The 21,091-nt window shown below is 42.8% G+C and overlaps 1 protein-coding gene across 2 annotated transcripts; it reads left to right on the top strand.

Annotated features, from left to right (window-relative positions):
• The first annotated feature begins 13,404 nt into the window (after positions 1 to 13,404).
• On the top strand, positions 13,405 to 20,325 carry LOC127671917 (pyrethroid hydrolase Ces2a-like). 2 transcript variants are annotated; one of them, XM_052167026.1, is made up of 12 exons: positions 13,405 to 13,480; positions 14,018 to 14,222; positions 15,384 to 15,522; positions 16,069 to 16,202; positions 16,282 to 16,540; positions 17,610 to 17,708; positions 17,987 to 18,127; positions 18,248 to 18,328; positions 18,575 to 18,719; positions 19,116 to 19,253; positions 19,670 to 19,742; positions 20,139 to 20,325. In XM_052167026.1, the coding sequence occupies exons 1-12, from the start codon at positions 13,405 to 13,407 to the stop codon at positions 20,323 to 20,325; spliced, it is 1,677 nt and encodes a 558-aa protein (XP_052022986.1). The 2 variants fall into 2 exon arrangements, with proteins under 2 accessions (XP_052022986.1, XP_052022987.1); XM_052167027.1 differs by lacking the exon at positions 17,610 to 17,708.
• Positions 20,326 to 21,091: the final 766 nt, after the last annotated feature.

Genomic DNA, 21,091 nt, shown 5'->3' with positions numbered 1-21,091 from the left:
TGGAACCCGAGGAACTGTGATCTGGGGAAAGGGGAACTACGCATGCATGACCACTACCCTGAAAACTCCTCCCTGCTTTCAGGACTTAACAGATTCCTGCCTCAGGGTCTGTATTGGCTAGTTTTATGGGTCAACTTGATACAAGCTGGAGTTATCACAGAGAAAGGAATCTTCCTTGAGGAAATGACTCTATGAGATCCAGCTGTAAGGCATTTTCTCAATTAGTGATCAAGGGTGGGAGGGCCCAGCCTATTGTGGGTGGTGCCATCCCTGGGCTGGTGGTCCTGGGTTCTATAAGTAATCAATCTGAGCAACCCAGTGGAAGCAATCTAGTAAGCAGCACCCCTCCATGGCCTCTGCATCAGTTCCTGCCCTCAAGTTCCTGCCCTGCGTGAGTTCCTGTCCTGACTTCCTTTGGTGATGAACAGCAATGAGAAAGTGTAAGCTGAATAAACTCTTTCTTTCTAAACTTGCTTCATGGTCATGATGTTTTGTGCAGGAATAGAAACCCTGAGTAAGACAGTGTTTCCATATGAAAGTAGAAATTGTCCTTTCCAGTTCTGAGAAGAATTGCACTGGTATTTTTGTGGGCGGTGCATTAAATCTATAGAATCCTTTGCATAGGATTTTTTTCTATGTTAATCTTAGCAATTCATGAGCATGGGAGATCTTTACATCTTCTGATATGTTCTTCAATGACTTGAAGTTTTTATCTTGAGTTACCTCAGATATTGTTTATTATTCCAGCTATTGTGAAAGATATTTCCCTGATTTTTTTCGATATAATTTATTTACATTTCAAATGATTTCCCCTTTTCTAGCCCCCCCACTCCCCGAAAGTCCCGCAAACCCCCTTCTCTTCCCCTGTCCTCCCACCCACCCCTTCCCACTTCCCCGTTCTGGTTTTGCTGAATACTGTTTCACTGAGTCTTTCCAGAACCAGGGGCCACTCCTCCTTTCTTCCTGTACCTCATTTGATGTGTGGATTATGTTTTATTTCCCTGATTTTTTATCAGTCACTTGTCTCTGTATATAGGATGGTGATTGATTTTTGTTAGCTAATTTTGTAAAAATTTCTGGTGGATTTTTTCAGGTCACTTATGCATACTCTCATGTCATCTGAAAATGCAGGTGCTTTGACTTCTTCCTTTCCAGTATGTATCCCTTGGCTGCCTTTCAGTTGTCTCATTGCTTTAGCTTAGAATTCAAGTGCTATAGTGAATAGGCATGGAGAGAGTGGACAAATTTGTCTTGTTGTTAATTTTGGTGGAATTGTTTTCAGTTTCTCTTCATTTAAATTGGTGATGCCTATGGGCTCTCTCTAAACTGCCTTTACTATGTTGAGGTGCATCTGTAATCTCTTCAGAAATTTTATCAAGAACAGGTACTGGACTATGTCAAAGGCCTTTTCTGCTTCTAAGGAGTTGACCATGTGTTTTTTTTCCCAGTTTGTTTGTATGGTACATTACACTTACCATTTTATCTGTGTTGAGCCATCCCTGCATCTCTGGGATAGAGTCTCCTTGATCACAGAGAATGATCTTTCAATGTCTTCTTGGGTTCAGATTGCAAGTATTTGATTATTTTTGCACCTATATTTATGAGGAAAATAATGTTTTAGGTACAAGAGTAACTGTGGTTTCATAAAATGAGTTGGACAAAGTTCCTTCTATTTCTATTTTGTGGGATAACTTGAGGAGACTTGACACTTATTTGAAACTCTTATTTGAAATTCTTGTAGAATTCTTCACTACAACCATCTGGCTTTGTGCCTCTTTTGGTTTGAAGGGTTTTACTGATTGCTTCTATTTCACTAGGGGATATATATCTGTTTGAATTGCTTATCTTATTTGATTTAACTTTGGTAAGTGGTATCTCCTGGGAAAATTATCTTTTTCTTTTAGCTTTTCCAATTTGGTGGAGTGCAGGTTTTAAAGTATGTTCTTAGGATTCTCTGAATTTCCTCAGTGTTGGTTGTTATGCCCAAGTTTTCATTTATAGTTGTATTAATTTGAATCTTCTCTTTCCATCTTTTAATTTTTTGGAGAAGAGTTTGTCAAAGTTCCTGATTTTTAAAATAACCATCTCTTTGTTTTATTTTATTTTATTTTATTTTATTTTATTTTATTTTATTTTTTTTAGTATTTTTTGTTTGTTTCTGTATTATTGATGTCATCCCGGGGTTTGATTACTTCTGACATCCCAGGGAACCCAAGGAAAATACAAAAATGGTCATTGCATCCATGAAAATGGTAGTTACAATGGGTGAACCCTTTGCTTTACAAACAGACATCCAGCCTGCACCAAGACCAGGGAATAGGCCACTCCTCTGGTAATACCTCACAACCCCCAAGGACAAGTCATGGTAGACCCAGACCACTCATCCCTCAAATAACAATTAAAGAAAGGGATACAGGAAGCCCAAGGGTAAAGCCCCAAGACAAGTTAACACATGTATTATTTATGCTTAATTTTAAAAACTTTGATAAACAAAGCCTATTTGCTGCCTATAAGCATTGGGGTACCATGTTGCCCTGCATCATCCCTCTACCCTTTGTTTATTAAAAGGATTCCCTAACCAACATCTAGGAGGATCAGCCTCACAGATAATCATGGGATGAGATTTTGCTTGGTTTTTTTGTTTGTTTGTTTGTTTTTTTGTTTGTTTGTTTTTTCCCCAAAAGAGCTGAAAAACCCATCTGGGTCCCTGGCTGATCTGGCAAGCCCTGTACTGCCAAAGTCTTAGAGGGAACAGATGGAATCTCTGAGGATCGAATTTCAGATCCTCTCTCAAAGGGAGTCTGATGGGCAAGAAGGACTACCACACCTATGGGGCAGCACCCTCCAGACTATGGACCAACAGGGAGGGGCCCACAGAGAGCACACTGGAGGAGAGGATGTCCTCAATCAGTCCTCATTCAAGTGACTTGGGGGACCCTCAAGGCCCTCATAAACTAACGCCAGAGAATGTCCCCTGAAGGGAAAGGACCAAGACCCTATACCTATTCTTGTTTATGTGTGCAAGGGTACCAGTTAACTCACAGAGACATGCTAGTCCCTTTTATGGGCAGCAGTGAGAAACCCACCAATTCCACTCCCTGTGAGTTGGGATTCCAGACTCCCTATAATGTACACCAATAACCGGCTGATGGAAGAAAACCCTTTTCCAGTTAATTCCACTCTAGACTTAACCTTTAATAGCCCGTACTGTGTTATGGAGGGGCTGGTGGAATGATGCCAATGAAACTGCTTGTCCATTGGACTTTGTTGCCCTAGCCAAAGTAGTAACAAGTGATTTTCACAACTGGATTAATTGGTGATTCGGACTCCAGAGATATTGGGCTGTTTCCAGTTGTGCCCTTTCTGTAGGTTATGGCTTCATGACTCATTTCCAGTACACATTTATAAATGGTTCAATGGCAGGTATTAATTCAACTTTTCCAATAACCCCCAAGACATGTCTCTTTTAGCCAACTCTATACCTTTTGCTCTCCTGGAGCTCTCCTCGATATGTGATTCATGGAATTTGTATGGGGGGATGTGGTATCTTTGTTCAGAATGGAAATCTACTTACACGGGATGCCTCTCAACTGACTTGCCAGTAGCAGTGGCCTCCTGAATGGCATTCTGGGGCAAGGATTTTGCAACATATTTTACCAATCTCTGCCTTATTTTTCCCAGTGAGCCGCACAACCAGATGATTGCTGGCCTCTCTGATCACTCTGAGGCCAGCCATACATCTGTGGCCCCTGGTTCTGTATGGCTTATAGGGCATTCATCCCTACAGCCACAAATGCAGGTAACACCCGAGTGTAAGTTCACTTGGGACAGGATCTACCAGGGCCCCACCTGCATCCAGGAGCTGGGCAGCACCATAGCTGTCTATGCACCTATCCTGCTAGGGGACATCTGCCCTGCAGGGAGTCCTGCAGTTAGAGGTGAGGCCGCCATCTTCACTCCTGTGACTGAGCGAGCTGTTATAGCCAGGAACGCAGAGAACACTGTAGTGTAAGATCACTTGGGACTCAGTCTGCCAGGGCCCCACCTGCACCCAGGAACTGGGCAGTGTTACAGCACTCTGTGCTAGGGGAGAGCCTGTCACCCAGGGGTGCTGAGACAAACTTGAAGACACTCAGGAGGGACAAGCACCAGCCAGAGACAGCAGGACCAACTAACACCAGAGATAACCAGATGGCAAAAGGCAAATATAGGAATGTTACTAACAGAAATCAAGGCAACATGGCACCATCTGAATCCAATTCACCCCCAACAGCAAGTCATGGATACACCAACAAACAAGAAAAGCAAGATTTGGATTTAAAATCACAGCTCATGATGCAGAGGGTTTAAAGAAGGACATAAATAACTCCCTTAAAGAAATACAGGAGAACACAAGTAAACAGGGAGAAGCCCTTAAAGAACTACAGGAAAACACAATAAAACAGGTGAAGGAATTGAACAAAACCATCAAGGATCTAAAAATGGAGGTAGAAACAATAAAGAAACTACAAAGGGAAACAACTTGAAAGCATTTGGAATGTAAACAGAGAATATAGAAAAAAACCTAGAAAAGAAGAGGAAAGAAGTAAGGAGTCATGGATGCAGGCATCAACAACATAATACAAGAGATAGAAGAGAGAATCTCAGATGTAGAAGATACCATAGAAAAAGCATTGACACAACAGGCAAAGAAAATGCAAAATGTAAAAAGCTTCTGACCCAAAACATCCAGGAAACCCAGGACAAACTGAGAAGACCAAACCTAAGGATTATAGGTATAGAAGAGAGTGATGATTTCCAATTTAAAGGGCCAGTAAGTGTCTTCAACAAAATTATAGAAGAAAACTTCTCTAACTTAAAGAAAGAGATGCCCATGAACATACAAGAAGCCTACAGAACTCCAAATAGATTTGACCAGAAAAGAAATTCCTCCAGTTACCTAATAATTAAAACGCCAAATGCACTAAACCAAGAAACAATGTTAAAAGCAGTAAGGGAAAAAGGTCAAGTAATTTATAAAGGCAGACCTATCAGAATTACATCAGACTTCTCACCAGAGACTATGAAAGCCAGAAGATCCTGGGAAGATCTCATACAGACCTTAAGGAACACAAATGCCAGCCCAGGCTACTATACCCAGCAAAACTCTCAATTACCATAGATGGAGAAACCAAGGTATTCCATGACAAAACCAAATTTATGCAATATTTTTCCACAACTCCAGCCCTTCAAAGGATAATGAATGGAAAATACCAACAAAAGGAGGGAAATTACACACTAGAAAAAGCAAGAAAATAATATTCTTTTAACAAACCAAAAGGCAGAGAGACGTACAAACATAACTCCACCTCTAATAACAAAAATAATAGAAAGCAACAATCACTTCTTCTTAATATCTCTTAATATCAATGGACTCAATTATCCAATAAAAAGAAATAGACTAACAGATTGGATACATAAGCAGGACCCAATATTTTGCTGCATACAGAAAACTCACCTCAGGCACAAAGACAGACACTACCTCAGAGTAAAAGGCTGGAAAACAATTTTCCAAGCAAATGGTCCCAAGAAACAAGCTGGTGTAGCCATTCTAATATTGAATAAAATCTACTTCCGACTTAAAGTAATCAAAAAAGATAAGGAAGGACAACACTTCATACTCATCAAAGAAAAAAATCTACCAAGATGAACTCTCAATTCTGAACATATATGTTCCAAATACTCGGGCACCCACATTCATAAAAGAAACTTTACTAAAGTTCAAAGCACACATTGCACCCCACACAATAATAGTGAGAGACTTCGACACTCCACTCTCAGCAATGGACAAATCATGGAAACATAAACTAGACAGAGGAACAGTGAAACTATCAGAAGTTATGAACCAAATGGATTTAACAGATATCTATAGGACATTTTATCCTAAAACAAAAGAATATACCTTCTCAGCACCTCATGTTATCTTCTCCAAAACTGACCATATAATCAGTCACAAAACAGGTCTCAACAGATACAAGAAGATTGAAATAAACCCATGCATCCTATCACAGATTTAGGCTGATCCTTAATAACATCAAAACAATAGAAATATGTTTTCCCATATATATGTAGAAGCTGAACAACACTCTACTCAATGATAACTCGGTCAAGGAAGAAATAAAGAAATTAAAGTCACTTTTAGAATTTAATGGAAACAAAGGCACAACATATCCAAACTTATGGGACACAATTAAAGCAGTGCTAAGATGAAAACTCATATCTCTGAGTGCCTCAAAAAGAAACTGGAAAGAGCATACACTAGCAGCTTAACAGCACAGCTGAAGGCTCTAGTACAAAAAGAAGCAAATACACCCAAGAGGAGTAAATAGCAGGAAATAATCAAACTCAGGGCTGAAATCAACCAAGTAGAAACAAAAAGAACTATACAAAGAATAAACTAAACCAGGAGCTGCTTCTTTGAAAAAAAAAAAAAAAACAAGATAGATAAACCCTTAGCCAAACTAACCAGAGGGCACAAAGACAGTATCCAAATCAGCAAAATCAGAAACTTAAATGGAGGCATAACAACAGATACTGAGGAAATCCAAAAAATCATCAGATCCTACTACAAAAGCCTATACTCAAGAAAACTGGAAAATCTAGATGAAATGGACAATTTTCTAGACAGAAACAAGGTACTAAAGTTAAATCAGGATCAGATAAATGATCTAAACAATCCCATAATCCATAAAGAAATAGACAATCATTAATAATCTCCCAACCAAAAAAAAAAAAAAAAAAAAAAGCCCAAGACCAGATGGGTTCAATGTAGAGTTCTATCAGACTTCCAAAGACGACCTCGTACCAATACTCTTCAAACTATTCCACAAAATAGAAAAGATGGAACACTACCCAATTTGATTTATTTTTTATATGGATTGAAAACAATTTTATTAGTTTTAAATATAAACACTAATATTGTAAACATTACAATTACATAACAGACATGTCTGATGCGTGCAGTTTTCTCTGCAGGTGCCCATAAGTTCCCCCCTCAGAATTCTAAAACAATGTCTCACTATTAGGAATCTCTTTAATAACTTCTTACCTTTTTTTTTTTAATTCTGTATATTTTTTATTTACATTTCAAATGATTTCCCCTTTCCTAGCCTCCCCCCCACTCCCAAAAAGTCCCGTAAGCCCCCTTCTCTCCCCCTGTCCTCCCACCCACCCCTTCCCACTTCCCCGTTCTGGTTTTGCGGAATACTGCTTCACTGAGTCTTTCCAGAAAAAGGGGCCACTCTTCCTTTCTTCCTGTACCTCATTTGATGTATAGATTATGTTTTGGGTAATCCAGGTTTCTAGGTTAATATCCACTTATTAGTGAGTGCATACCATGATTCATCTTTTGAGTCTGGGTTACCTCACTTAGTATGATGTTCTCTAGGTCCATCCATTTGCCTAAGAATTTCATGAATTCATTGTTTCTAATGGCTGAATAGTACTCCATTGTGTAGATATACCACATTTTTTGCATCCATTCTTCTGTTGAGGGATACCTGGGTTCTTTCCAGCATCTGGCAATTATAAATAGGGCTGCTATGAACATAGTAGAGCATGTATCCTTATTACATGGTGGAGAATCCTCTGGGTATATGCCCAGGAGTGGTATAGCAGGATCTTCTGGAAGTGAGGTGCCCAGTTTTCGGAGGAACCGCCAGACTGATTTCCAGAGTGGTTGTACCAATTTGCAATCCCACCAGCAGTGGAGGAGTGTTCCTCTTTCTCCGCACCCTCTCCAACACCTGCTATCTCCTGAATTTTTAATCTTAGCCATTCTGACTGGTGTAAGGTGAAATCTCAGGGTTGTTTTGATTTGCATTTCCCTAATGACCAATGAAGTTGAGCATTTTTTAAAGATGCTTCTCCGCCATCCGAAGTTCTTCAGGTGAGAATTCTTTGTTTAACTCTGTACCCCATTTTTTAATAGGGTTGTTTGGTTTTCTGGAGTCTAACTTCTTGAGTTCTTTATATATATATTGGATATTAGCCCTCTATCTGATGTAGGATTGGTGAAGATCTTTTCCCAATTTGTTGGTTGCCGATTTGTCCTCTTGATGGTGTCCTTTGCCTTACAGAAACTTTGTAATTTTATGAGGTCCCATTTGTCAATTCTTGCTCTTAGAGCATATGCTATTGGTGTTCTGTTCAGAAACTTTCTCCCTGTACCGATGTCCTCAAGGGTCTTCCCCAGTTTCTTTTCTATTAACTTCAGAGTGTCTGGCTTTATGTGGAGGTCCTTGATCCATTTGGATTTGAGCTTAGTACAAGGAGACAAGGATGGATCAATTCGCATTCTTCTGCATGCTGACCTCCAGTTGAACCAGCACCATTTGTTGAAAAGTCTATCTTTTTTCCATTGGATGTTTTCAGCCTCTTTGTGGAGGATCAGGTGGCCATAGGTGTGTGGGTTCATTTCTGGATCTTCAATCCTGTTCCATTGATCCTCTTGCCTGTCACTGTACCAATACCATGCAGTTTTTAACACTATTGCTCTGTAGTATTGCTTGAGGTCAAGGATACTGATTCCCCCAGAATTTCTTTTGTTGCTGAGAATAGTTTTAGCTATCCTGGGTTTTTTGTTATTCCATATGAATTTGATAATTGCTCTTTCTAACTCTGTGAAGAATTGAGTTGGGATTTTGATGGGTATTGCATTGAATCTGTAGATTACTTTAGGCAAAATGGCCATTTTAACTATATTGATTCTACCGATCCATGAGCATGGGAGGTTTTCCCATTTTTTGAGGTCTAAGGTAGTGTTTGTCTTTGACCCTTAGGTGTGTTTCCTGTAAGCAGCAAAATGTAGGTTACTATCTTGCTTTTTCCAGGGTGAAGTTTCCCTCCTTGTATTGGTGTTGTCCTCCTATTATCCTTTGTAGGGCTGGGTTTGTGGATAGATATTGGGTAAACTTGGTTTTGTTATGGAATATCTTAGTTTCTCCATCTATGGTGATTAAGAGTTTTGCTGGATATAGTAGTTTTGACTGGCATTTGTGTTCTCTTAGAGTCTGCATGAGATCAGCCCAGGATCTTCTAGCCTTCATAGTCTCAGGTGAAAAGTCTGCTGTGATTCTGATAGGTCTTCCTTTATATGTTACTTGGCCTTTTTCTCTTACTGCCTTTAATATTCTTTCTTTGTTTAGTACATTTGGTGTTTTGATTATTATGTGACGGGAAGTATTTCTGTTCTGGTCCAGTCTGTTTGGAGTTCTGTAGGCTTCTTGTATATTCATGGGCATCTCTCTCTCTTTAGGTTAGGGAAGTTTTCTTCCATAATTTTATTGAAGATATTTGCTGGCCCTTTAAGCTGTAAATCTTCACTCTCATCTATGCCTATAATCCTTAGGTTTGATCTTCTCATTGTGTCCTGGATTTCCTGGATATTTTGGGTTACAAGCTTTTTGCTTTTTGCATTTTCTTTAACTGTTGAGTCCATGGTTTCTATGGTATCTTCAGCACCTGAGATTCTTTCTTCTCTCTCTTGTATTCTGTTGTTGATATTTGCATCTATGTCCACTGATTTCTTCCCAAGGCTTTCTATCTCCAAAGTTGTCTCCCTTTGAGTTTTCTTAGTTGTTTCTACTTCTGATTTTAGATTCTGGATTGTTTTGCTTAGCTCCTTCACTTGCTTGTTTGTGCTTTCCTGTAATTCTTTAAGAGATTTTTGTGTTTCCTCTTTCATGACCGCAGCCTGTTGACCAAAGTTCTCCTGTATTTCTTTACGTGTTTTTTGTGTTTCCTCATTATTGGCTTTTGTATTCTCCTGGATTTCTTTCAATGATTTTTGTGTTTCCCTTGCAAGGGCTTCTAACTTTTGATCCATTTTCTCCTGAATTTCTTTAAGTATGTCCTTCATGTGTTCCTGTACCAGCATCATGACCAGTGATTTTAAATCCAAATCTTGTTTTACTGGTGTGATGGGGTATCCAGGACATGCTGGTAAAGGAGAATTGGGTTCAGATGTTGGCATATTGCCTTGATTTCTGTTAGTGACGTTCCTGCGTCTGCCTTTTGCCATCTAGTTCTCACTGGTGTTAGTTGGTGTTGTCAATGCTGGACTCACCAGTGCAAGCTGCCCCTTCCCAGGTGGCCTCTGGTGCACAGCTTACCTCCTGCACTGCCTGGAGACAGGGTGTTGTTGTCCAGGCTGTTCAGACCCTGAAGCAGACACCTGAAGGCTCCTGCTGGGGCCTGCTGGATTCACTGGAGCACGCTGGCCACCCGGAAGCCCCACCTGCCTCTTTCAGGACCTGGAGATGTGGTGCTGCTGTTCAGGCCGATCTGGATCCGGAAGCGGAGAGGTCCGAGGACTACCGCCTGAGGCCTCAGGACTGAAGCCTAAGCTTGAAAGAGCTGTGTTGTGAGCTCCCAGACTGCCTCTGGGCGCACACCAGGTCCCCCCCCCCCCCCCCCCCCCCCCCCGCACTTCCTGGAGACCAAGTGCTGTGGCCCAGGCTGTTCAGATCCCAAAGCAGACACCCGAAGGCTCCTGCTGGGGCCTGCTGGCCCCAATTTGATTTATGAAGCCACAATTACTCTGATACCTAAACCACACAAAGACCCAAAAAGAAAGAAAACTTTAGAGCAATTTCCCTTATGAATATTGATGCAAAAAAGTCAATAAAATTCTTTCCAACTGAATCCAAGAACATATGAAAACGATCATCTACCATGATCAAGTAGGTTTCATCCCAGGGATGCAGGGATGGTTCAATATATGGCAATCCATCAATTTAATCCACTATATAAACTAACTCAAAGGAAAAAATCCCCACACGATTATTTCATTAGATGCTGAGAAAACATTTGACAAAATCCAACACCTCCTCATGATAAACGTCTTGGAAAGATCAGGAATTCAAGGCCCATACTTAAACATAGTAAAAGCAATATACAGCAAACCAGTAGCCAACATCAAAGTAAATGGAGAGAAACTTGCAGCAAGATTCTGGCATCTCTATGAGACATAAGTGCTACGTGTCCATGAATAACCTCTATTCTTGTACAGGAAGCAACACTGTCTTAGGTATTTCATTCACTGACCAGGGTAAGAGGGTTAATTGGTCAGGGGATTTTGTGTGGGTATTCGAGTCTACATATCAGGAGGTTATAATGTTGGTAATACTTTCAGAATTAGACAGGTCAAGAAGACTATTTCACAAATGCAGGGCCTTGGTCTGAATGAACTTCTGGTTCCACCTTTACTGCATCCAGATTACATTACTCCAAATCCAGATTATCCTTTTCTGTGAGTCATCCTATCCTGACTGCCCCCCCAACCCCCCAGACACCTTTGGCCTCTTCCCGAGGGATTCTAAGCTTATCAGTGGATCCTTTTCAGCACTGAATTTTTCTCAGCCTAACTTTACTAAAGACTGTTGGCTCTACCTTTCCTCCAATCCCCCATCTTATGAAGCTGTAGCCTCTAATGGAACTATCAGGCTGACTTCTGATCAGTTGATGCTTGTTGATGACATCAGTCTCAGGAAAGAGTTACCCTTTTGTCTATAGTGGGGACTGGTTTATGCTTTGGTCAGTTACCCAGATACTATGGTAATTTTTGTGCCATCTATAGGGTGTTTCATACTACTGACAATTTGGTGACACCAGAACATTTCTGGTGGGCTTGCGACAGTGGCATAACTCCTCATTTCTTTGGATTTTTTGAAAACTATGCTTTTGTGTTCTAGTGCAACTTGTTCCACATGTTACTGTTTTCTCTGGCCAGGCCTTTTTAGATGCCCAGGACCCCCATGACACCCTGGTCCTTAGTAGAAGGACCAGAGAACCTGTCACTGCTGTGACTATGGCTGTTTTGCTGGGGTTGGGAGTCATTGGAACTGGCACTGGTATTTCCTCACTTGTTCTGCAAAACAAACATAATGAGCTTCGAGGAGCCACACATGAAGATTTAGAGAATTTAGAAGTAGCTATGTCTCTTATGAGAGAGTCTATAACATCCTTATCTGAGGTAGTTCTTCAAAATGGAAGGGGTTTAGATTTATTATTTTTGCAACAAGGAGGTTTATGTTGTTTTTATCCTGGTCACACTGGAGTCATAGAAGATTTTCTAGCCAAGGTACTTGAAGAGTTAGAAGCTTGTAAGAAGTTGAGGGAAAAGGATGCAGGATGGTTTCAGATTTGGTTCAGCACTTCCTTGTGGCTGACTACTCTTCTACCTTCTCTGCTTTGGCCATTGGGTCTGTGTATATGTGTGGATCTGTGTGTGTTTGTGTCTCTGTGTATGTGTGTGATGGGGGTGGTTGTGTCAATGTGTATGTGTGAGTCTGTGTGTCTGTGTGTCTATGTGTACCTGTCTGTGTGTCAGACTGTCTGTCTGTCTGTCTCTGTATGTGTGTGTGTTGGAATGTGCTGAAGTTTCTTCCCAGTCCCCAAGGCCTGGAGATACTATGAGGTTCATGCTCACATGTTCAGAGCATCTGTGAATATGTTTGACTCTGAGGTATGTCTTTGCAATGGAATGGAAGCATTAGAAGACCCAGATATGTCCAGGAGAAGAGCATTCTATTCCTGTCTCCCTGAGTACCTGGCCTTGTATAGACACTTATTTCTAACTTTCACAGATCCTGTGAGATTCTTTGGTTGCTTGTGACACAATCACACTCCTTTAGCTTCCATATTATTAATTTGCTGATGTCCCTAAATCTTCTCTGGGCCCTCTGTTAAAAATAATCTCTTGTACTTTATGACATCATACAATAGTGTTAAATGTTACTCTATCTGCCTCTGTGTTCTCCTAAGCATGTTTTCTCTGTCATTAATGGGCTCTATCTCTCCTTTAGATCCCCATGTTCCCAGGCATTCTACATATGACAAACCTGTATCTTCCGGGGGTCCTAGCTTTTGTAGGATTCATGCAGTAACCTGAAGACCGATTCTCAGACATTACTAAAATGATGATTCTTGTAATGTCAATCTTCCACAATAGAAAGCACCTTGACTATGCACCTATTGACAGGAGCCCCATGGCTTCTCTTGATACAGCTTTCTCCTCCCTGTGTTGGGTCGGTGAGTAGGAGAGCCAGGGATCCTAATGACTCCATATTGGATGTTAGGGATCCTGGAACTGCAGAAGGACTTCAGATGCCATGTTGTGTCTGTTCAAGAGGCCAGGGAAGGAGCAGAAACTGCAGAGGTGGCTTTGCCCTGCCTGCTGGCTCTGGCTTCCTGTGGCCTCAGCCTTGTCAGTTCTTCTACAGTGAGAACTTTGCCCCATCCAATCAAATGTACACACCTACATCCCAAAGGTACAAATTCCTGCCTGGGCCAGGCCAATCTGTTCTGTTTCCTGCTGTGAGAATCTCATCTGCAGCAGCACAGGTTTAGGCCTGAGATTCAACCATGCCTTTGGCTAGATTTCCCGGTTGGCTGTATGTTGTAGCCTGTGTGCTCCTGCTTCTCCTCCAGCATGTGCATGGTGAGACTATCTACATGAGCAGAGGGAACCAGGGTCAGAGCTGTCCCAGGTCTGCAAAATCAGAGGCTGAGCTTGGGGATGGAAGCCACCAGGGAGGGAAAAGGAGCTGGTGGAGAGCGACAGGTGACAGAATGGGACTGTGTGCTTTCTAATGTCACACCAGGGCACACAGGGGTCAGAGATGTCTGAGGTTAGCACATACTGAGGAGGAAACAGGGACAGAAGAACAAGCAGGACATGCCCCTCCTCTGTGTGTGGTTGTGGCTAGAAATCTTACTGAACTTGGAAAATGACAACAATTCCTTCTTAATGCCAAGTGGCTCTGAGCCTGTCATTTTCTTGTCTAGGGAAGACTCCTATCAATTTGCAAGAGGGTCAGTGGACGAGGTTTCTGTCCCTAGGGAATCCAGAAGCCCTTATTTTCTCATCCTACTGCTGAACTGAGATGACCCAGGTTACCTTCTCTATGTACCATGGTGATGATGAGGTAGAAAGTCCCAAGTGTGGTGACAGCTGATGGCATCTCTCCTCTTACAGGCCAGGACTCAGCCAGCCCCATCAGGAACACGCACACAGGTCAGGTGAGAGGCAGTCTTGTCCACGTGAAGGACACTAAATCTCATGTCCATGCCTTCCTGGGAATTCCCTTTGCCAAGCCTCCTGTAGGACCTCTGCGCTTTGCACCGCCTGAGGACCCTGAGCCTTGGAGCGGTGTGAGAGATGGGACCGCACAGCCGGCCATGTAAGTCCTGGGACCCAGGGGACTTCAGACTTCAGCACTGCAGTGCTTCTTCCCCCTCAGCTCTATAGCAGTTTTCTGCCTGTGCTGAGGGGCGTCTCCAATGCTTGTCCCTGATGAATGTGCTAAGGATTAGAGTGAAACAGCTGTGCCAGCCTGCTGGGTCAGAGCTTGGCATCTGTAGGGACTTAGTTGTAGGGACTGCAGTAAGGAGCACAGACTGAGGCCATTCTTCACTGTTCAGTGTTAATGTGCCATTGACTAAGGAACAAATACTCATGCTTCCAACTGGAGACGATGTTGAACAAGCAGGTACGTTATTAGTACTTGGATGTGAAATGAAGACTTTCTCACCACCCTATGGAATGGTATTGTTCATTCATCCTATAGTTGCTATGTGGGCACAGTACCCCAGTACCAAAGTATTTTATTTCCCTTTCTGTTGCTGAGATAAAGTATTCTTACATAAGCAACTTAGTGAGGAAAGACTTTATTATGGGTACAATTTCAGTTTATAATCTACCGTAAGTGGTAAACCACAGAGGCAGAAGTTTAAGAGAGCTGATAGCATTATAATTGTAATAAGTAACAGAGTTTAAAGGACACATGCATGCCTACAACCTTCACTTACTCTCTCCATTCTTATACAATCCAGAAGCCCCCTTCCTAGGGAATGGTGCCTCCTACCATGTGCAGGTGTTCCTATTGCAATGAACATGATCGAGATAACTTTCCACAGTCATGTCTACCAGCCAAACAGGGTCTAGACAATCCCTCAGTAAGACTCTTTTCCCAGTTGATTCTACAGTGTGTCAAGTCAACAATCAAAAGTAACCACTACCTTGGGACTTGGGACTTAAATTTTACACCCAGGATTGAATGTTGAAACAGAAAGCTAATCATTTTCAATGAAGCTATGGGAAGTCTCCATATACCAGCCCCCAGAATCTAACTATAGATGGACAGTCCTCCCTGACGAATCTGGCCCCATTTCCATTTCCACAGGGCTGGTGGCATTTACTGTGGTAGGGACTTTAGAGACGAATTACGTGTTAGCAGGCCATGGTGGAAAGCAGTAGCTGTATGCGGCTGAGAGAAAGTTCAGACTAAAATATAGATTTGACCGTCACGTATTTTGGACTTCCTGCCTTCCATTTTCACTAGGTGTCTGCAGACTGATGTGAGGAATTCAGAGGGTGTGAAGAAGATGGAGTTGACCATGATTCCCATTTCTATGTCTGAGGACTGCCTGTATCTCAACATCTACACACCAGCCCTTGCCCAGGAGGGCTCTGACCTGCCTGTGAGTGTCAGGCTATGGTTAGCTGGGGAACAAGCCATTTATTTCTCTGGAAGATGGGAAGGGAACAAATAATTCTGAGTTCCACTGTAGTTTAGGTTCTGCAGCTCTAGGAGGTAAGAGTATCTAGGTGTTTGATAAAGCTACGAATTCTTCTATCAACTTGGCCAACCCACTCAGGCTGACCCAAATTTCTAGCTGCAATTTATGTGTTCTGCTAATGGAATCTGATGGCCATTCTGATTAGCAATCAGGAAAGTCCATCATGAAAGCACTCATTTTTTGTTCTACTTAGAAGGGTCTAAGGGTAATGATGACTTTAATTTAGACCTAGACTCATTGATCCATACTGAGACTTCCTTTTGGGGAAGTGGGAATGGAAATATGCTCACAGGCCTAAAGCACCCCATCTGTTGGACACTTCCTGAGATCCTGAGGAGATCTGTTTGTAGGTCGACCTGCAGAACTAAGGAGTTGATAACGTACTAAGCAGTCTAGATGAGGTTGGACTGTGTGCAGGCCTCCCGGCATCTGAGTTGCTGTCTCTAGGTGATGGTCTGGATCCATGGTGGTGCACTGGTTGAAGGATCGGCTTCTACGAAGGATGGATCCACACTGGCAGCCACTGAGGAAATAGTTATTGTCACCATCCAGTATCGCTTGGGTATCCTTGGCTTCTTCAGGTAAACCTGGGACTGGGATGGGTAATGGGGACCAAGTAGCACATGGTAGCCATGCATTGTTCTTCCTGCTCCTTCACAGCACTGGAGACCAGCATGCCACAGGCAACTGGGGATACCTGGACCAAGTGGCTGCCCTTCGCTGGGTGCAGAAAAATATTGCTTACTTTGGAGGCAACCGTGACAGGGTCACTATATTTGGTGGCTCAGCAGGAGGTACAAGTGTGTCTTCCCATGTTGTGTCCCCCATGTCCAAAGGACTCTTTCATGGAGCCATTATGCAGAGTGGAGTGGCCCTGCTGCCTGACCTCATCTCTGACACGTTTGAAGTGGCCTACAAGGTAAGTGCTCTCAACAACACTAGCTACCAGACTTTTCCTCTGGTGCTCTGGTGTTCAGGTAACTGGATTTTATGTATGCTGAACAAGTCATAGGACAGCAAATCTCTATCCAGTGGGTTCTGACATTAGCAAAAACATGTAAACATTTCTTCCTAATTTGTTTCTTACCATTCTGAGTAAGACTGTTGACACAAGCTCCTTGGAGAGGAACAGGGTTATTTCAGCTCACAGTTACTAATCTTTCTTGATGGGAAGTATGCACTCAGGCATGTACCTGGAGGCCAGGACTGTATCAGAGGCCAAGGAGCAACATGCTTACTGGATTGTTACCTATGGTGTTCTCAGCTTGATTTATTGTACAACCCAGAATCCCTGCCCTTGGCTGACATGGCCCACAGTGAGGTGGGCTCTTCTCCACCAGTCATTTCTCAGGAAAATGCCCAGACCTGCCTATGGGCCAATCTGAAAGAGATAATATTCTCAGCTGAAAATCCTCTTTCCAGATTGTCCTGGCTTGTATTCAGTTGATCAAAAGGAAATCTAACAAGAATAAATGATTGAGGAATAGGATCAGCTGGTAAAAATATTTCCTGTGCAAGCATGAGGTCCCAAATTCAAATCCTCTGAACCCATACAAAATTGGTGGTGATAATATGTGTCAGAAAAGCCAGCGTTCCTATGAAGGTAAGAAACCAAAGACAGAAGACTTCCTGGAAGGTCATAGGCCAGCTAAGCTTGTGTAGTCAAATTCAAACAAGTGATGGTGGTGACATGTAATAGCTGATATTGTTCTCTGACATTTACAGACAAAATGTGCTTTCATACCTATTGTCAACCTTGAGTAACACACTCACACCAAAGCAACATCAAAATTATATGCAGGTAAAATGTCCTTTCCTAGCTGTCACCTCTGATCGACAGAAAATGTGAACAATTATACCCACTCCTTTCATACACAACAAATACTAGGATGTGTTATTTAGGGGTAGTGACATCTACTCAAATAAAAAAAAAAGACTCTGCTCCCTGCTGGGAGGGATATGCAAACCATTGTTTGTTCCATTTCCAGATAGTAGCCAACCTATCTGGTTGTGAAGCCAAGGACTCAGAAGCCCTGATGCACTGCCTGCGAGCAAAGAGTAAAGAAGAGATCCTGGCTATTAACCAGGTTGGGAGAATTGTGTGTCTTGGAGGACCTGATGAACAGGGTGTGGGATTACCATCAATCACTTACTACTCAAATGTGCTAACTCATCTCCATGGTTTGGTGTCCTTTCAGTACAGTGTGCAAAAAGAACAAGACAAGCTAATTATGATTTCAAGTTTCTTCTAGAGTATTCACAGAACCCAGGAATGAGATAGGCTATAGTCAATTGCTGTGTATTTTCATGGGCATTAGAGTATTTATAGGATTGATCTTCAGCTCTGACCATCAGTGTTGTATAGGTCTTCAAGGTGATCCCTGGTGTGGTGGATGGGAAGTTCCTACCCAAGCATCCTCAGGAGCTGTTGGCCTCTAAGGATTTTCACCCTGTCCCCAGCATCATTGGTGTCACCACAGATGAATGTGGCTGGGGAGTCCCCATGGTGAGACCTAGTTCTAAGCCCCTGAGAACATAAACTCAAATGGTAAGAGGTTGGGAGCTCAGAGATATTTTGATGTAGTTCTAATCCATCCAAAACTTAAGACTATCTTCTTCCTCCCAGTCCATAGGCCTTTATCATACCATAGAGAATATAACCAGGGAGACCCTACCAGCTATTCTGAAGAGCAGAGCAGCACAGATGGTGAGAGAGACCTTGGCTCCTGTCTTCATAGAGAGGGTTTCGTATATTTTTCCCAGGTGACATGCCCAGAAATAATGTGTGTGTGTGTGTGTGTGTGTGTGTGTGTGTGTGTGTGTGTGTGTTCCTGTGCAAGATCACCCCAAAGCTCTGCCTTTCCCCCTAGACCCTCTTTTATCCCTGGTCACATTCCTTATTTAGAGGCTGCTGTCTGCCTCTCATCATTCTTCCTGATTCCTATTGGTGTAGATGCTCCCTCCAGAATGCAGTGACCTGATAATGCAGGAGTACATGGGGGACACTGAGGACACAGAGACCCTGAAAGAACAGTTCAGAGAGATGCTGGCAGACTTCATGTTTGTGATCCCTGCTCTCCGAGTGGCACATTTCCAGCGTGAGTACATCCAGGACAAGAGCAAGGACAGGGGGTGCTCAGAACTGTGGGGCCCTGGTGAGCTCTGCAGTTTCCAGACCGGACCAATGTCTTGGTCAGGTCTCAAATAGCAGGCAGCTTTCCTCCACTAAATCTTTATGTCTAGTGTAAGGGCTGGCATCCTCTCCAGGTTTAGAAGAGGAACATATTAGTTACCCTCAAGGTTTTGTAATCTACTCAACATGGAATGCCAGGGTCCCTGTTTAACAAAGGTTTCCCATATTCAATGCCCTAGCCTGAAGCTCATCACTCAGCTGTGATTCCAGATAACTATAGAGGAAGGTTTCTTGTCACCAAAGATAGGCAGATAAGCTCCATATGAGAAATTACCATGTCAACATGTGTCCTCACCTCCAGGTTCCCAGGCTCCTGTCTACTTCTATGAGTTCCAGCATCAGCCCAGCTTCATCAAGCATGCCAGACCATCCCATGTGAGGGCAGACCATGGTGATGAAGCCCCCTTTGTCTTTGGCTCCTATTCGTGGGGCAGGAATTGTGAGTCTTCCTTGATTCCTTTAGCTGATCCGGACCATCAAATGTTTTCCTGAGCAGTTATTGAGCTCTTTGTCCAGCTGGGGAAACTGAGAGTCTGGGAGGGGACAAGATAAGTGTTGACCATATCTGAGCCTCCAAAAAACACCCCAGGTTGCTCCCCCCAAATATACTAGAGGTAGAATGTGAACCTTTGCTTGTCTAGCTTGCTCTAGACAGAAGGAGAGCACACTTGTGTAGAAATGAACCTGAGAAACTTCAAGTAGTGCTCTGGATGGACCCTGGATTCTGACTTGGAGGGAAGAGGGGATAAACCAGGCCTAGGGTTCCCCATCAGGCTGAGGTTGCTGTAGGAGTGCATGAGTTCGCACCTGCATGAGGAGGCTAGGACTTGGACCCTTGTTCTCCTCTGTCTGCAGTGGACCTCACTGAGGAGGGGGAGCTGTTGAAGAGGAGGATGATGAAGTACTGGGCCAACTTTGCAAGAAATGGGTGAGAACACACCCCATTCTCAACATCTTTACAGTTGGGTCTTAGGTGTGCCGTATTACTATGCATGTGTCCTTAATTATATGGTATTCTTCAACTCAGGGCACACTCAGGCAGATACCTTCTAGCTTTTACTCACTGTTCATCCCAGAGACAGGGTTGGGGAGTCACACTATTTTGGAACTGTTCTTTAGATTGTACCTCTGACACAAAGCTATCCAGCTACCCTTGCTTGACATGGAGTATACACTGATGCTGACACTTGTATCTATATGAGTACATCAGGCCATCTGTCACCTGAGGCCCTTGGTTTGCTCATCCACTGCCCTGACTAAATAAGGGGATCAGGTTTTGGGTCAGAGAGACCTCAGTCTTCCCTGCTGGGTGGCATATCCACAGGAACCCCAACAGCGAGGGTCTACCCTACTGGCCTGTGATGGACCAAGATGAGCAGTACCTGCAGCTGAACACCCAGCCTGCTGTGGGCCGAACCCTGAAGGCCAGAAGGCTGCAGTTCTGGACCAAGACTCTGCCCCAGAAGAACCAGGAGCTAAGGGGTTCTCAGGACAAGCATTCAGAGCTGTAGATCCTGTGTTGGCAAAGGTTTGTGAGGTTGAAAGCAGATAGGATAATTCTGAGGTTTCAAGGTCCTTTTATCTGAATTTATTTTTTCCATCAAGTATATAAGCATTTCTAACCTTAGCATCTGCTCTTTCAGACATGTATGAAAACCACTCTATGTGTTGTTCTTATCATTCTGAACAAACATTCATTAGAGTCAATAAAAGCTCTCATAACAGGTGGATGTGTGAGCCCCAAAAGTTCCCCATCTTCTTCAGTAAGGCTAGGCTTCTCTTTCTTCTTTGTTTCTTTGTTTCTTTCTTTGTTCTCTTTCTCTTTCTCTCTCTCTTTCTCTCCCTCCTTTCTTCCTTCCTTCCTTCCTTCCTTCCTTCCTTCCTTCCTTCCTTCCTTCCTTCCTTCCTTCCTTCCATTATCTTCTCCCCATCCTCCATCTTTTCTTAACTTCCAGAACTCTGCAAATGAAGTGGGTGCTTCAGGGACTATTGACTGGGGAGGAGTGACTGACTCAAATCCTATATCCTCTCTCAGCAAGTTCACATTTTCTCATATTTCTAATTACCATTAAAAACATCTACTTTTCCTATGTCCTTTTGCCTTCTGCATTCTGTTCCTAAAAGATCATTAACTACAAATAGGACTCATAGTATCTGTGTCCTTAGATGTGTGGGGGCTGAGAAAGGACTATTTCATACATCTAAGGCAAGATAAGAAGAACCACATCTCTGAAGGAAAACAAAAATCATAACTTCAGTAACTTACAACAATAGTAA

Source organism: Apodemus sylvaticus, chromosome 21 (genome assembly GCF_947179515.1).
Source record: "Apodemus sylvaticus chromosome 21, mApoSyl1.1, whole genome shotgun sequence".
Lineage (NCBI taxonomy): Eukaryota > Metazoa > Chordata > Mammalia > Rodentia > Muridae > Apodemus > Apodemus sylvaticus.
This window is presented reverse-complemented; position numbering and strand designations above follow the sequence as displayed.